Source organism: Motacilla alba, chromosome 2, assembly GCF_015832195.1.
Source record: "Motacilla alba alba isolate MOTALB_02 chromosome 2, Motacilla_alba_V1.0_pri, whole genome shotgun sequence".
Lineage (NCBI taxonomy): Eukaryota > Metazoa > Chordata > Aves > Passeriformes > Motacillidae > Motacilla > Motacilla alba.
Genome location: NC_052017.1, coordinates 46,360,155 through 46,376,255, shown reverse-complemented (window position 1 = coordinate 46,376,255; position 16,101 = coordinate 46,360,155). Strand labels below are relative to the sequence as shown.

General features: G+C 46.1%; 1 protein-coding gene across 1 annotated transcript in view; it reads left to right on the top strand.

Moving 5' to 3' along the window:
- Positions 1-1,368: 1,368 nt before the first annotated feature.
- Positions 1,369-16,101, top strand: part of TBX20 (T-box transcription factor 20) — a 39,820-nt gene continuing 25,087 nt past the window's right edge. Inside the window, exons 1-4 of the mRNA XM_038128899.1 lie at positions 1,369-1,640; positions 3,728-3,962; positions 5,258-5,422; positions 10,639-10,747. Coding sequence (XP_037984827.1) covers positions 1,514-1,640; positions 3,728-3,962; positions 5,258-5,422; positions 10,639-10,747 — 636 coding nt within the window. The 5' untranslated portion in view covers positions 1,369-1,513. The remainder of the gene's footprint in view (positions 1,641-3,727; positions 3,963-5,257; positions 5,423-10,638; positions 10,748-16,101) is intronic.

Sequence of the window (16,101 nt, the reverse complement as noted above, 5' to 3'; positions counted from 1 at the left end):
CCGCGGGGCTGGCTGGGCTCTCCCCTTTCGCCCCTCTCCTCCCGCTAATGCCTGAGGCGAGACCAGGCCCCCAGACCGCTGTGGGCCACGCCGAAATCCTCTGCCAGACGCTTTTGGCGCTTCTAAATCTGCACGTCCCGTTTGCGATAGATATTCTATCTATTAGCAAACTCAGGTAACAAAAGGGCAAACCGCAGTTGGTTCTCGCTGATGTCAAAGCGGTAAAGCGCTGTTTCGTCCTCCCCACTCCACTGGATGGGCAGGGTGTCCCAAATAATTGTTTCTCCATAATAATTAATTGAGTCTAGTAGGAACGGGATTGACCCCGGGTATGTACAGCTCTTGGCACCAGCCTGCATAATAAGAGTCCTTGGATTCTGCTCTCGGTTTAAAAGGTGGAACTTCATTGATAAAGTTGCACGTCCTCTTGTGAGTCGTTCTAGCGAGTAAATGTCTTCAGTGATATTTTTATTTAAAGGGATTTTATTTAAACGCACCGCTTTTCTTTATTTAATTTATTCATGAGAGTATGTTTACACTGTATGTGTGAAAGAGTACTGGTGAGCAACTTACTTAAATCACCGCCTCGGAATGAGCTACTCGTCGGTACCACCAGCCCGTCCCGACTTTCTCTGTCTTATGTGCCTGATCAATACCATCTATTACGGCGCAGCCGATGAAACGGATTTGAAGGAAACTGTGCCATCAGCAGCCCACGCACTGGTTTGGCTGAGAAGGGGAATGCTCACCTGGAGTCGGTGGGGGCGAGTACATCTCACCGGGATGACAATATTTGGGATCCGGTGCAGCAAAAGCAAGGGTACGATCAGCCTTAAGGAACATTCTGTCCCAACAGAAAGCACACAACGACGAAAACGGCTGCTTTGAAAGCTGCGGTCTTTGAATGTAAAAGAGAAAATTGACACTCACACACACACGTACCAGAAAAATTCTCAGTTACACTTCATCCTTTCAAGCGCCTCTCCGCCGTTTCTTGCCTCGGCAATGCGAATAGCCTAGGGACCTTCTCGGGAGCATCCCTGGCCGCGCGGCCTGCCCCCTCCTTCCCGCCCCCGGGGCTCGGAGGAGCGGATGGCGCTCCCCGAACCGCAGCCGGGGCCCCGGCGGGGAGCGGGGCTGGGGTGCCCAAAAGGGGAGCGGCTGCGGGGAGCTGTCCCGAGGGCCGGCCGCCCCCTCCCCACCCTACGGGCGGGCAGAGCCCTCCCCTCCTCTCCCTCCCCTCCCTCCGTCCGTCCCTCCTCCTGCTGCTGCTGCTGCCCGCCTCCGCCCCCTCCCCCGCGGCCGGGCCGGGCCGGGCCGGGGCCCTTGACGTGTCCCGGCGCCGATTGGCCGCCGGCCGATAGGATCTCCGCGGCCCCGCGTTAAGGCGGGGGAGCGCGCGGCGCCGGGAGCAGAGCGCTCCCGGTATCCCGGCTCCGCCACCCCCGGCCGGTCCTTCCCCCCCGCCCCGTCCGGGCAGCGCCGCGCCGAGCCGCGTCCCCGCACAGTGGCCATGGAGTACACGCCGCCCCCCAAGCCGCAGCTCTCCTCCCGGGCCAACGCCTTCTCCATCGCCGCCCTCATGTCGAGCGGCAGCTCCAAGGACAAGGAGTCCCCCGAGAGCACCATCAAGCCTCTGGGTGAGTGGGGACGGGGGTGACCGCCGGTGTCCGTGGGGTCCGTGCGTCCGTCTGTCCTGTCCGCCTCGGCTCAGCCTTCTCAGCGCTCCGGCAGCCGGGCCGGGCAGCGGCGCGTCCCCCCTGCCCGAAGGTTTCCCCTGCAGAGGGGAAAGCAGCACCACCTAAGCTTGAAGGTTGAGTGCCTGCATCACCCACGGTCGTTTTTAGGCTGATTATAGCATGAAGAGTTTCCTAAATTCCTCTAGTGTCAGTTATGCCTCTTATTTATCCAGCTTCGCCATTTGCAGAATAATCACACTCTCTAAGGTAGTTCAATTTCTGTTTGCTGACATGAAATGAATCTCTTAAATAGATATTGCAAATCCACCCTGGTTCTGAAGTCAAATTAGAGACTCTCCGTTGTCGTGCCGAGGCTTACACGGGGTAGTAAAACTTGTGCGTAGAACTGAAAATCCCTTCGCTCCACAGCTCCTCGATGTAGGCTCATATAGTCTGTTTTGCTCTACACAGACCGGGAGGAGTTTTTTGTAAGCTTTTGCGATTTTCGGGTAAGCGATTTCGCTCTATCCGGTTGTCTCGATTCAGAATCATGAAAACTTTAAAAAACATGAACATCTTCCCCTCCTCCCCCCCCTCCAAGTTTCTGCGGTTTGTCATCCTTCCGTGTATCCAGGAGTTCGCAGAAAACTACAAAATATGTGTTAAGCTTTCAGGGCGCCAATGACCAGGATTACACTCAATCTTAAAACAATTTAGAAAAGGCAGCTCCTCAGCGTCTGCTGCACCTAATCAGCTGTCTCAAAAGATTTCACATAGTCTAGGGATTCATTGTGAACTTCAGTTTTAAGTCTGGGCGCTAATGTAGGCCGGGAACGTTGTAGTATTCCCGGTCGGGTTTGTGTTAAACTTACACGGGTTTGTGTTAAACTTAGTGTGGTTGGCTTGGTTTTTCCGTTTGGTTTTGTTTTCCTGAAAATGCTTATTTAATTTAACTTTCCAGATTTTTTTAACCCCTTCCCTCATGTCGTTCCACTAAAAATCGAAGGGAAACGGCTGCCTGTGACTCGGTTTTTATTAGCTGGAGCTTTAGGCAAAACCTTTCCTTGGAGTGGCAGGGCGCGTTCGTGCTCCTCCCGTTCTCTGGCGCCGGGCGGCGGATCCGCCGCCGCATCCCGGTGTCGCATCGCGGGGCCGGGCAGAGCCCTCGCAGCCCGGCTCCCTCCTGGCCTCGCCTCCGGCGGAAACTCCCAGCGGAGCTGCTGAAGCGCCCGAAGCCTCCCGGGGCTTGCGGGGGTGGCGGCAGCGCCGGCGGGAGCCAGGCGTGGCGGGCGGCCCGCGTCGGCAGCAGCGACTGCACCCGCGTAGGTTGCGCGGCAGCACGCAGCTCCTCCGGAGCCTGCTTCTCCAAAGGAGCGGGTTCAGTATCAGCAAACCGGCTGGGAGAAAGGCAGAGCCAGCTTTCCGGGAGGCTGAGCCCGCGCCCGCTGTTTAATTAGTATTTGGGGTTCGCTTCCCTGCGAAGGAAGCGCGGAGCCTGCGCGGCCGCGCTCGGGCTCCTTCCGCGTTGCGCTGTCTGCCAGCGGCGCAGTCCCGGAGCAGCGTCCCGTGCTCCCCCAGCGTGACCCTGGCCCTCAGCAGCCCCTCGGCGCCCAGCGCTCCCGTTTTAATGAGAATTAGTGACCTTTCCGTGGAACCCCTCGGTTAGCGGGGGGGCAGCGCGCAGGGCTGGCTCTGCCCCGCCGTGCCCCGCGGAGCGGATCGCAGCCGGGCGGCGGTGGGGCCGGGGCCGTGCTGCTCCCGCCGCCCCCCGAGCGTCTCTCCCGGTGCGCCTCTGGGGAGCGGCGCCGCTGCGGGCTCTTCCCGGAGCTCGTCTCCGAAAATCAACACCGCTGCCCCCAAATGATGAGCGGACGCCTAAAGAATCGGCCGGGTGTGCGGGGGCAGTTGAACGATAAAATACCTTTCATATGTGTATATATATATATGTTTAAATAGCTTGTCTCGGTGGTCGCATTGTCCTGGCTGAATCCCCTGCCTCTCTCTTTCTCTTTTTCTGTGTCTCTCTCTCTTTTCTTCAAACCCTGCAGAACAATTCGTTGAGAAATCATCCTGCGCCCAGCCTTTAAGTGATTTATCCAGCCTGGACCCTCACGGGGATTTTAGCAGCAGCCCTTCTTCCCTGTGCACCGAGCCCCTCATCCCCACCACCCCCATCATCCCCAGCGAGGAGATGGCCAAAATCTCCTGCAGCCTGGAGACCAAAGAGCTCTGGGACAAGTTTCACGAACTGGGTACCGAGATGATCATCACCAAATCCGGGAGGTAAGGCTGGGCAGCCCCGGGTTTCCCTCTGGGCATCTTTCGAAAAGCGGCTTTGGACGGGGGGGAAAAAAGGGCAAAGTTACCGAAACCCCGCAAGTTTTTTGTATCGGGAGAACAGCACGGCTGGGCTAAGGGGAGGAGGAGGGGGGTGAAGCCCCGAATTTGCCGCAGCCCCTCGGCGGGCCCGGCCCGGCGCTGCGCGGAGCCCCGCTGGGGTAGAGGGAGAAGCGGCCGGGGCCGGCAGCGAGGTGCGGTGCGCTGCGGCGGGGCCGGCTGAAATCCACCCGGGGCGTCCTGGCGGCAGGGAAGAAGAGTTGTTTCCCTAATAATCAGGTTTGTGACTAAAATCCTGCGGTGATTTTGAGGCGCTGGGTTGGTACAGACCGAGGGAAACGCGGGGTCGTGGGGAAGTGATTCTGTCAGAGCTTGGTTTGGTTTGTTCTTTTCTCTCGGCTGCAAAAATGCGCAGAAGAATTCCAGGCTTTCTTCTTACTTCAAACTATGCCGATTCTTCAGTAGAGCTTGTGTGGTTTGGGTCAGTAAAACGCAGTCCAGAGGAGCCAAATATCTTTTCGGGGTTTTTAATCCTCAGAGTTACTTTTTATTAAAGTAGTTTCTGGAAGAATTTTTTTTTTTTCCCCTAACTGACGAGCTCTATCGGTACATGTTTCATTTTTAAAAAATAGGTGTAAAACATGCAATATAAAGTTCAAAATTTTAAACTGTCAAAAATTATTTAACTTTATTTCTGGTCTACAGGATAACCTTACATTTTAAAATTGTGTTTTGTCAAAACAGTACAGAAAAGAAATGATTTAGTTTTGAAAATTCCGTTCAAAAATATTGTGAGCAGGCTTAAGAAAACACTCACATAAAATAGAATATTTTCCTTACAGTAGTATGGACCCCACAAAATATAAATAATTAAAAGAAAATCCAAGTTCCTAAGTATCTATGTACCTTAGCTACAACTATTTTCTGAAATCGTTGTGTGCTTTTAACTTACAGGCAAATAGTATATTTCTCCTTTCCTTATGCACTTTTATCATGTTTTTCTTTTTGCTTCCCAAATATAATTTCGATTTCAAGCTGCCTTTTGTCTCCTTATTAGAGAGACACAAGATTTAACTCCCGTAATGTGGAAGCAAAATTAATACATGCTTTAAGTTTTTGCAGGGAATTTAAATACAATTCTTACTTTTAGCAGCTTTTCAGATGCTCTCTTATTTCTGTTCTCTGCCCAAATATTTATTTTCTGATTTGCCTTTTTCTTTTTCTTTTTTTTTTTTTTTTAGGAGAATGTTTCCTACAATCAGGGTTTCCTTCTCGGGAGTGGATCCTGAGGCCAAATATATTGTGTTAATGGATATAGTTCCTGTGGACAATAAAAGATATAGATATGCCTACCACAGGTCTTCCTGGTTAGTGGCTGGAAAAGCTGACCCTCCTCTCCCTGCAAGGTTCGTAGATTTTATTGCTGGTCTTTTATTTCTCTTTACTTTTTTTTTTCTTTTTTTTCCCCCTTCATGAAATATCTTGTATTAATCTTTCCATTCTGTTTGCAAACAGTGCTCTGAGATTTTGAGTCCATGTTCAACAAAGCTGGTTACAAAACTCTGATTACAATTTTTGTGTTGCAAAATCTGGCCTCAAATCTCTGCTTGAGATTTGATTTATACTGAGTATTTCAAGACATGCAGAATTTGGTTAAGAGTTTTAAACCCACATACTGGGATTTAATTTTTTTAAAGTTTGTCGTGATGCAGATAAGATACATTTTTTTTTTAAGTTATCTCTTGGATTTGCCCCCCCTCAATATTTGACCTCATAATTTAAAGCCATCCAGGCGCCGCAAGCCAAGCCAAAGTAGAAATAAATTGCAGCTCATTGCTGTTTATGCTTGAAATTATATTATTTCTGTAACATACCCAGCATTTGCTAACCAATGATTTTATTCTTGATTTTAATCATCTCTTAGGCAGCAGGCAAAGTACAGATCAGTTCCTCAGCACGGTTACTTTTCTTTATGGTAAAAGATCATGACATATTTTGAGACATCAGGGAAAAAACCCTCTGTAAAATAAACCCTCTGAAATAAATTCCCTTTCCTCTACAGAAACAAATGCTTTAGAAATTTAATTTCTAAGGTCATTCCATTAATGTAATTAATGACTGATTCCTTTAAGCACTGGGCAACTGGGGCTGCAGCGCTGGGCTGTACAGTGGGAGGGCATTTCAGAGGAGACCCACACTTCATCGTATTCAGGCCAGCACTTCTGTACCTACTTCAGTCCCCAAGCCCAGTGAGACTGCAGCACATGTCGAAAGGCTTTGCTGAGTCAGAGCCGGAGATATGGAAATAACGCGGATGCCTCTCTGGCTTCAAAGAAACTTTTTGCGGAGGGCTCCGCACAGGAGCACAGATCTGCTCCAGGTGGCTCAGCCTGGGGTTAAGAACTTGCTTATTACAGAGGCAGAAATTATAAGTGAAACATAAGAAATGGAAACAATTTTTTTTTGTGTGTGTGAGTATAGGCACCAAATCCTGCGCGATTTCCTTATATAAATAGTTGAACTGAAATCTTGGTGACTGGTGATCTCTGGAAGGCTGTTCAGGGAAGTAAACAAACAAAAAGCGCAAGCAGAGAAGCTGTGATTAAAGACAGCAACCTAGGAGTTATGTCTGCTTTGTTTTCATGGCCAAAAACTCCTTCTTGCAGTGTGGTTAACGTCTGAGGGCTTCATTTGACGTATTGTAATGGGCACTGATCAAAACCCAAAGAAAAAACACAGATCCTGCTCCAAAAGAGTCAGCATCAAAAAGAAGAAATAACAGAAGAACAGAAATAATTTTAAGGCAGTGTTTCCCCCCTTCTTATTTTTCTGTTCACGCCCCTTTGGGGATACCTTTAAATAGATTTCTAATTCACACTCCCTCTGGCATAGACTTGCTCAACAAGGAAATACTAGAATGTAAGACAAGAGACTGGAATAATTAGCAATTGCCCTGCTGAGTATTGGATAAAACCTTCTTGAAGTTTAACAGTTATTTTTACGGTACTGCGGTAACTTTTGGGAGTCCTCAGCAGATCAGTGCCCCTGTGTGGAAATCTGTGCTGCTCCATTTTCAGGATGCTTTGCCCCCATGTGTGAATGTACACCTTTCCTGCTTCATTTTCAGGATGCTTAGTTAAACAGACTATTGACCAGAGCACAGGCAGAGACAGCTTTTTCTTTGTGTAGACAGTACTTACAGATGCATTTATGCACTTTGTTTTCCTTTTACTTCTCTTTGGTGAGAAAAACGATGTCAAGAGGTCCAGCGTGGCAGTGTTTGCATTACCAGTGCTTCTTCTAGAGTGTTAAAGCATCTTTTCAGGTGGGAGGCCTCAGTCTTGCTTGAAAAGATTAAAAGTAATTTTCCTCCCATCTTGAAACAAGTTTGGTCCTGCTTCAGTAACAAAACCCTTAACAAAGTTATGATTTCTTGTCCTCCAAACACAGGTATTTAACTGTCCCTGCCTGAGGAGTGTCAGTGAGAGGTGTGTGTGTGTGTTTAGTGTCTGGGAACGAGTAACATGGTACTTACTCCCCACACACATCACTGCCTGCATCTGCCCAGGCACAGTGACATCAGGGGAATAATTCAGGAGTTGCATTGTGCCTGGGTGTAAGACTTTGCAGGATTGAACCAGTTTGATGGTTTTACTCTTTCCATTATAAAAATAACTTTCAACACTATGACAATTTTTTGGGTTTTTGTGTTGTTTTTTTTTTTTTTTTTTTTCAAATTAATAAGTATTCTATGATTCTGTTTGAAGGATTAGCCCTTCAGGGAACTTTCTATTAAAACCAGTTTTATCCTTGTCTTCCTGCTGTCAATGTTGAAGACAAGTTTATGTTGCAATGAACAAGTTTATGTTGCAATGAACACTTAAATAAAAATACTTTTCAGAAAGTCCTTTGTAAATCTTCTAAAGTGGTATCTGGGGATAGAGTTCCTATGTGATGTTTTGTGTTTGTCTTCCACATTGTTAAGACCGTGTGAAACATCAGTTCAGTAAGTTTCTGCATGTACCTTTATTTGATTTTCTTCCTTTTTTTGCCTCATTTATTTCACTCAAAAGTTTGTCACTATATATTTTTTTAAACTGTATTTGACTACACTAACTTGTTTAATAAACTTAGTCTTTACAGACTTACAGAGAACTCTAGGCAGGAAACCTTTAAAAGGTATTATATTTTGAGAATTATTTGAGACGTTATGGTAAATAAAAGTAGCATGCACGGGGACCAGACCATCTGCTAAAGTAAATAGAGGGAGAGCAGCGTTGCATTCCAAAATACACAAGAAAGAAGCAGTACCCAAACCTTGTGTGTATCATGAAACATTCTATACTGTGGAGCAAATTCACACCCAAATATGGCTCCTAAATCCTTTGTGAATCGAAGCGAGGAGCCCCTCACATCTGGCTGGCCTTAGGCAGCAGATCCCAGGCAAACTTCTCGTAGAGCCTCGTGCGCCGCGCTGGAATGTGCGCATTTATCTTGCTGACCTGTTTGCTCGTGCACACTCGTGGTCTTGCCAACAACTTCTGCTCCAGAAATTGCTATGTCAAGTGTTTGACCCTCTTCCCTGAGGTGTGCAAGCTCGGGCAGGGGGAGAAGTGTGGGAAGTAGGTGTAGCTCACCAGCTGGAACCCTGCGTTGCAGTGGGATTGTTGGGGTGTACCAAATGGGCAAAGAAAAGAAAGGTCTATTATTGCATTGTATACCAGTAATTGATATTCTGGTGCCCATCCTTCAGTGACTTTCCTGTTAGCACTCTGTTTACAGGCCCTTTGTAGTTTTAAAGCAGTGCCAAGCACTAACCATGATGGGGTAAAACAATTGTGCTCAGCTTTTCAGTGCAGGGAGGTCTTTACTCATTCCCTGCACATATTTGAAATACTTTGGCTTCTTGGTCCCAATTAGCCAAACCTTGCTGAGTCTGACACTCTGTGATCCCAGTAAACATTATTAGCTATCCAGACACTCAAAATTTGGAAGCAGGCTCAAAAAAAGAAAAATCACAACTCTGGCTGAAAATTTTCAGGACATGTTTGACATCCTTTTTGTTTTGCCTTCCCTAACTCAGGGCTCTAAATATTGAAATTTTCACAGTTTTTTTAGAGGAAGGCAAAGTTAGTTTTCATGAGAGCTAAGATTCTTTTGACATAACATGATTCTAGGTCTTGGGATTTCAGATACATCATCATTTTTTATGAGCTTTGCAGTGCAATCAGCAGAGTCGATAACAGTGAGGATGCCTGCAAGCTAGAAATATTTTATTGTGACAGGAATCCTGGCTCAGCATCCCTCCCATGGACATAGCTAGAGCAGCCAAGCTGTGCTTTGGATCAATGTAAGGAAAACATCCTGCACATCTGAGGCGAGCTGTGCCGGTAAAACTTTAGTTTCACTGTGTCTTGGGGATTCTGCTGGCAAAAACAGAATACAGGATCAAATCTCCTTCCTCTTTGAGCAACAGGGCTGCTTTCCCCAGCGTCTTTGGTATGGGCATTCCTTGCTTAGGGATCAGCGTGCTCTATTGGAGAGTTACGCCCCACCGTTTAGTGGTTTTTCCATTCTAAAATCGTAGCTCAACAACGAGGACAAATGTTTATCTTCCTAAACTGGCAGCTCAGTCCTGCCCCACCCACCTAATGGAAGAAAGTCATTTGTGAGGCCAAAGACATCACCCAAAATGAGAGTCAGGCCCTCAGTGAGTGATAAGCAAGGCAGGCAGTAGCAAAACAGGGCTGGTTTGCTCTAGCTGAAGGTCTAGTCCAGCTCTTAATTTGCCATTACAAAAGAACAGCTGAGTTAATAATTTTCAGCAATACATTATTCCTGTAAAATCATTGCTCTTAAACAGCACGGCACTTGTAATTAGTATAGTCATAATGTATATATCATTGTATCTGCATGTCTTCTTGCTTCCTTTTCTTCTGCTTAATTTCCCAAGTGTAGGATTGTTAATAGCGGAGCTGCAACTAATTTTTCATGTCAGACCACTGTGCTGGACTGCAGCCTTCAACCTCTTATAAACAGACGTCACCACAGCAAATGTGTGATCGAGTGCAGGTTAAAATCATTATCACGGCTTAATGTTACATATAAAGAAAAATGCATTTTTATCTGCATTCCCCCATTATCTCTGTAATGACACCATGTTTTTTCTCTTGGAGTTGTAGTCATTGTTATTTTAAGTGCTTGTTAGTACAGCTGTGGGGAAAGACATGATCAATTTTTCATTTGGGAAAAGACACAACAGGGAATGTTAATGTCTCCATTTTAGATAGGGGGATAAAATAATAGTTATGGTCAAGGAGCAGTCTAGCACTCAGACACAGGATTCTCAATTATGTTCCAGTGAATTAAATAAGTCATCTGCTTTACTGTCTTTCATGAATAGCTTTATTTCAGGAATTCATTAATTTGGGGGAGATGGTGTCATGTTTTAGCAGCAGATTTGTATAACCCCAAGTTCTCAGGAAGTCTATACCCATGAAACCAATGCATATCCCAAAAGCAAAATAACATGTGCTTTTTGACTTCATACAGAGGTGGTGCCCACACACAAGCCCAGAGGTGAGATTTTGTTTTGAGCAGGCACTTTTCCTGTGTTTTTTAGGTTGTATGTGCACCCTGACTCCCCGTTCACAGGAGAACAACTGCTGAAGCAGATGGTGTCCTTTGAAAAAGTCAAACTCACCAACAACGAGCTGGATCAGCATGGCCATGTGAGTAGCTTTATGGGTGGGAAAGGGAAAAGAAATCATCAAGGAATTGCTTGCTTGTGCCACAGGGCTGAATGAGAGAGAGACTGCCACGGGGAAAGGCTGCTATGGCCCCCACGTTACACCTCTTTTAGCCAGCCCTTCATACCACAGGGTGGAAGATGTTATGTGAAGCTTGAATGTGTTTGGTTTAACATGTTTAAGGGTCCTTTTGGGTTCCTTTGTTGTTGAGGAACAGGCAAGCTTCAAAGTCAGGATTTTCTGTAATATTTCATCAGGCGGACCCTGGATCAATGGTTCAAATCATGCTCCTACTTCCATTAGAGGCAAAATTTCCATCAGGGACAAGTTCAGGGTGAAGTTGGACATCAGAGCGAGGGATAAAAGGAAGGCAGATGAGTCTTTTGTTGTGCTGCTTTCATTTTGCTGCGACTTGGCAGTATGCTCTGCCACGTGCCATGGCCAGCAAACCCACATGCTTTATATGTGTGCTTGGAAGCTCCCTACAGGTCACTTCAGGCCACTGTTAGGGTTGGGTCTGTCAATAAGAGCTCTTTTACTTCCAGAATCATCGCAGCATGGGCTCAGAGTCAGAAGAAAATACTGACCTGACACCAAAGCAGGGTCTATAGAATTATAAAACATAAGTGTGCCTCAACTGCCCTTGAAATAACTGTAGGCTAAGTGCAAGTCAAAGTGCCACATGGTGGGCTTGGGCCTCTGAAGGAGACAGGTCCCAGCTCTCACTGGTGCCAGTTTGTTCCCAAGTCCTGAGGCTGGAAGATGGTGAATAGGATTCAGAGCTGCTTGCCACGGGTTCCTGCTATGCTCCATCAGTGGGGACAACTCCTGTAGTTATCTGAGTGCCTAGTGGTAGGTGGTAAGAAGAGGTATGTCTGTCCTGTTCTCTCTGTAAAAGTGCCTGTAAAGTGCAGGTAGTGCTTCCAAATTGCAAAGAAAGAGCTAAAATTGTTGCCTCTGGGCTTGGTGGTTCTCTCAAGGAAGGCAGGAGGAGCAAGGGGATGGATTTGAAAGAATTGTTGACTGAGAACAGTGCAGTTCAGTTTAGAAGAACGAGCATAAATGTGGTGTTAGTAAATGAGGTGTTGGGAAGAGAGAAACGATGTTGAATTCTAAAGCATGTGTAGGGGTCACTAATTAATTCAGCTAAATAATTGCTGAATACAATGTATCAGAAATCCCTTCCCTAGTGTGGTATTTATTGCCTGGACTGTGAGAGACAGTGGCCATTTGCCTCAGCTCCACTCTGTGCAAATGTTTCTCATCCAAAAGAGAATTTTCACTCATTTCAAGAACTGAGAATTGAACCACAGCCATGATGATTTAAAATACATCCTGGAAATAACATCAAAAATAGCTGAAAACCCCAAACAAATAAACAAAAGAAAGCCTAGATAGATGCCTCTGTGTTGTTCTTTTGTAGCGATCCATCTGTGGGTATATTGTTCTTGAACCCAGTTCCCACCGTTGTTCCCTTCAGGACTAGTGGAGAATGGTTTTGCTTTTTTCCTCTCTTTTATTTCATAATCTGTAGAAGGGCAAAGCTGAAGATTTGTGGGCTCCATCACCAAGTGATGATAGAGCAGTATACGTGAGCACTTAAAAAGAAGCATTTTTCATCATAACAGGGGCCATGTGTGCCTCTAATAAAGGGCTCGCAGCAGTATATTGCAAGCTACTTAGGAGAGCTGCAGTTCCCAGAAGCCCAGAGGAGTAGGAAGAAGAAGTGGGTCTGAGGAGCTGTCGGGAACAGAGACACATGGCAGAGCGAGAAGATGTAATCGTCTCAAATACAGGCAGCAGGAGAAAATGATCCGTAGTGTTTGAGATGCAGCCTTCCCATTAATTTCCGGAGAAGCAGAGGTCGATCCCATTCTTTACCCAAAGGCTCTGGACAGCCAACGACAATGGAAGGTTTTGTGTGCTCACTTAAGGATAAGCCCTGAAGGCTTGATCCTGTGTTGAGATTTGAGTGTCAGGTACTACTCCTTCACAGAGCACTGTCTATTTAATATTTTGTGGGGCTTTATGTTCCAAATTAGGATGTCAGGTTTTATGTGTTGCCTTACTGAAGCTATGCAAATGCCATCATTGGATGATCAGTAGAATAAAGGAAGAAATCAGTTCTCTTGAGCCTTTAAGGAGGGCTCACTCTACTATGGCTCATGGCATTTCTGAACTCCCATGTATGAAGAGGAGAATTGAAACCTCCTGAAATCTCCCCCTTCTGTTTGAAAGAGCCAGTCTTCACTTTTTAATTATGTTTGATAAGGCATGTTGGCTCCTGAGGAAGTTTGAATGACCCAAAAGACGCCTTTAAATACTAGTTACAGGTAGGGAAAATGGATCCAGCCTGATTCCAGTTTGTTCTAGTTGTTTGCTTTCTTCGCTGTCCAGAAGACAGTTTTGGGTGTTAAGGTAATTGTGGTTTATTTGTAGGGTGGTTCCCTTCCTGAGAAGGAAGAAGTAGAGAAGAGAGGCATTTGTTTGTTCTAGCATATGTTTGTTTTCTCTTATTCCGAGACTTTTGGGGTTGGCAAGCCTTTCTGATTGTCTACCTTCAGCAGCATGTGTAACCCCAGAGTTATGCACATATTCTCCTCAAGCCTCAGGCAGAAGTCTTATCTCTGTGTGCATGGCATACAGCTCACTGCATGGAAACACTTTCAGATATCCTTACGAGAGGAAGGAAATGGCTCCTATCACTAGATTTTTACAGCCAAGCAAGAAATTGCCATTTTTCTGACTGTGAAGTATTTATGAGTGTGACATCCCCCCCCCCCCCCCGCCCCCCGCCATTTTTTAGTGATACTTCTCACACAGAGTGCTTTCTTTAGGACTTTTCATTGCCATTCATTGGAATTAATGGCTATAATTTCTGGTTCATGGTGAGGTGAGCCATGAGAGTATACATTAATGAAATAATGTACTTGGCATTATTTTTGGCATTTACTCAAATGCATGAATGTATGCAAAAGCAAACTCAAAGCTGTGAACATGTTTAATAAACAACTGTGAAAACTGAAAAGGGGTCATGGAATAGCCACAAGGAGCCATGCCCAAGTTTTTTTTAGTCAACCAGGCATGAGTTAGGAACCTTTGTGCTTTCAGAAATAAAACTTTACATGGTAATGCTATTATTTGGTGAATATGGAAGCAGCACCCACAGCACAGTTCTTGAATTCAAAACCACCTTGGAATTTTGCAGCTGGCATCCAGATTGCCTCCAGTGACTGGTCTGTAGCCAGTGGGAGCCAGATGCCTACAAACCTGCCTGACCTTACAGCAATCAGGATCCTGTAAGGAGATGTCCTGGCCATCTACCCTGACTCAGGCTGTCAACACAAAGGTGGATGGGGTGGCTGAGGGACTGTGGCTGCCAGCAACTGGGCACAGGGGAGCTGCTATGAATATATGGGTACCTGATGTACCCATCTTGGGTACATGCCAGCAGGATTGTCACTGAGCTGGCATAAGGGATTTTCTGATAGCTACACCATGCAGGAGGGGACTGCTGGGACTTTGAGGCCACTCTTAGAGTCTACTCTGTGAGGAACACCCTCTGATCTCACTCCTTTGGGCTGTTTTTATATGGTCCTAACACAGATATTAAGGAGTGTCTTTGTGTGTCATCAGCAGCTTGTGTGGGGGGTGGAGGTGAGGAATTACATATACAGTCCCTCACATGAAGGAAATAGTGAGATTTACCTTGATCGTGGGTGTTTTGTGACCTCCTGGCTGAATTCAGTACTTGCTTTGTACATGAATGATCAGACTTGCCTCTGGTCTGGAACGAGAAATGTAGAGTACTGTGGTAAGAGAAGTTATCTATGTGCACTCTATTCTATGGAAAACTTTCATAAGGGATTACATGGTCTTGTTTGAGAAATGTAGTTCCTTTATCACTATTTGCATTCAGAGAGGAGTGAAAGGAAAGGGCATGTGTGGGAGCTGCTCTCAACTTTTTCCTCCTTCCGCCTGACTGCTGCTCAGATGTAATGCCTTGGTGTGGATATCATGGCCATGAAAGGCAACGGAAAGCACCAAGGTCTGTGGGCTGACCCCTCAGTAAGCTCATCACCATCCACGCACCCTGCTTTAAAATGTCTTTTCCATCTGCTTAGAGCACTCCAACTAACCAAGATGGCAAGACAAAATTTTACAAAGAGAGGGAAAAGTGCTAAGGATATTAAAGGCAAGGTCCATGGCCACTGTGTGTGTTCCTATATAAAATGGTGAAGTGCTTTGAAAAAGGACCTGAGCTGGGTAAAACGAACATGCAACACTTTCAGGATGATGGTTCACTGTCATTGCAATGTCTTTCTTGTTGCTCTGCGCCTCCCCACAAAGTCCCAGTGTGAGTCTTGGCAACATTTGGCCCCAAAGGAGTAGCAAAGAAAAACACTGATGGAAATTGTAGCCATGATAGAGCTGACTCTAAGCTCTCCACTCCAATGCAATGTGCAACCTTTCTCATTGACTTAGCATGAAATACTGCACTGCTCCTGCTATGTTTCAGCTGAAGTTAACGCTTCCTGAGGAATGCACATTAGCTATTCCAGATGTACGGAGCTGACTGTAATGTCGTTATGGCCCCTGCAAAATAGAACCACCCACACCATTGCCAATTTTGTCTTGTGACTGTGATTATATCCAAAACAAGGGCTGGTGTGAGCTGAGCTCTGTATTTAATTCTTATATTGTAATACTGTGGTTAGAGACCGCCAAACAGGCCTCCAGCCAGTGGTAACTAAAGCAAGGGGGACTCTTGGTTTGACTCCAGTGAACGTTGAAATTGGTTGGTTGGTACCTTAGGTTTAGAATTGTTTTGGGAGCTCGTAAACAATTATTAATGAGGACAGAATAGCAAAACCCAGTCATTTGGGGGTTCCGTACTGGTTTCCCTCCTTGCTCTCATTTTTGGTAGTCTGCGGTGAAGAGCGCCCCTGAAGGAGTTTGTTTTAAAGGTTTGTCACAGTGAAAGGCTACGTGGAGTTTTACTTTTGGTCGGATGGTTTGTGCTGCTGCTGGTAGGTTTTTGGATGGGTCTAATTTTTTCCGTCATTTTTTTTTTTTTTCTGAGGGATTTGTGACTGTTTTCATTCTGCACATGCACATTTTTGCAAGTGGGGGCTCTTGGCCATTAGCTTTCAGGAGTAACATATTCACACCTGCCAACCAGAGCACACTCTGGCAGTGACTAATGCTGTATGTAAAACACCTCACCTGTAGGAACAGGTATTTATGCCGCAAGAAATGCATGCTCACCAGTGGCGTAGGAGTGAAAGGAGACTAGCTCCTGGGATGCCTGCTTTTCCACCTTCATTTCCTGGAAC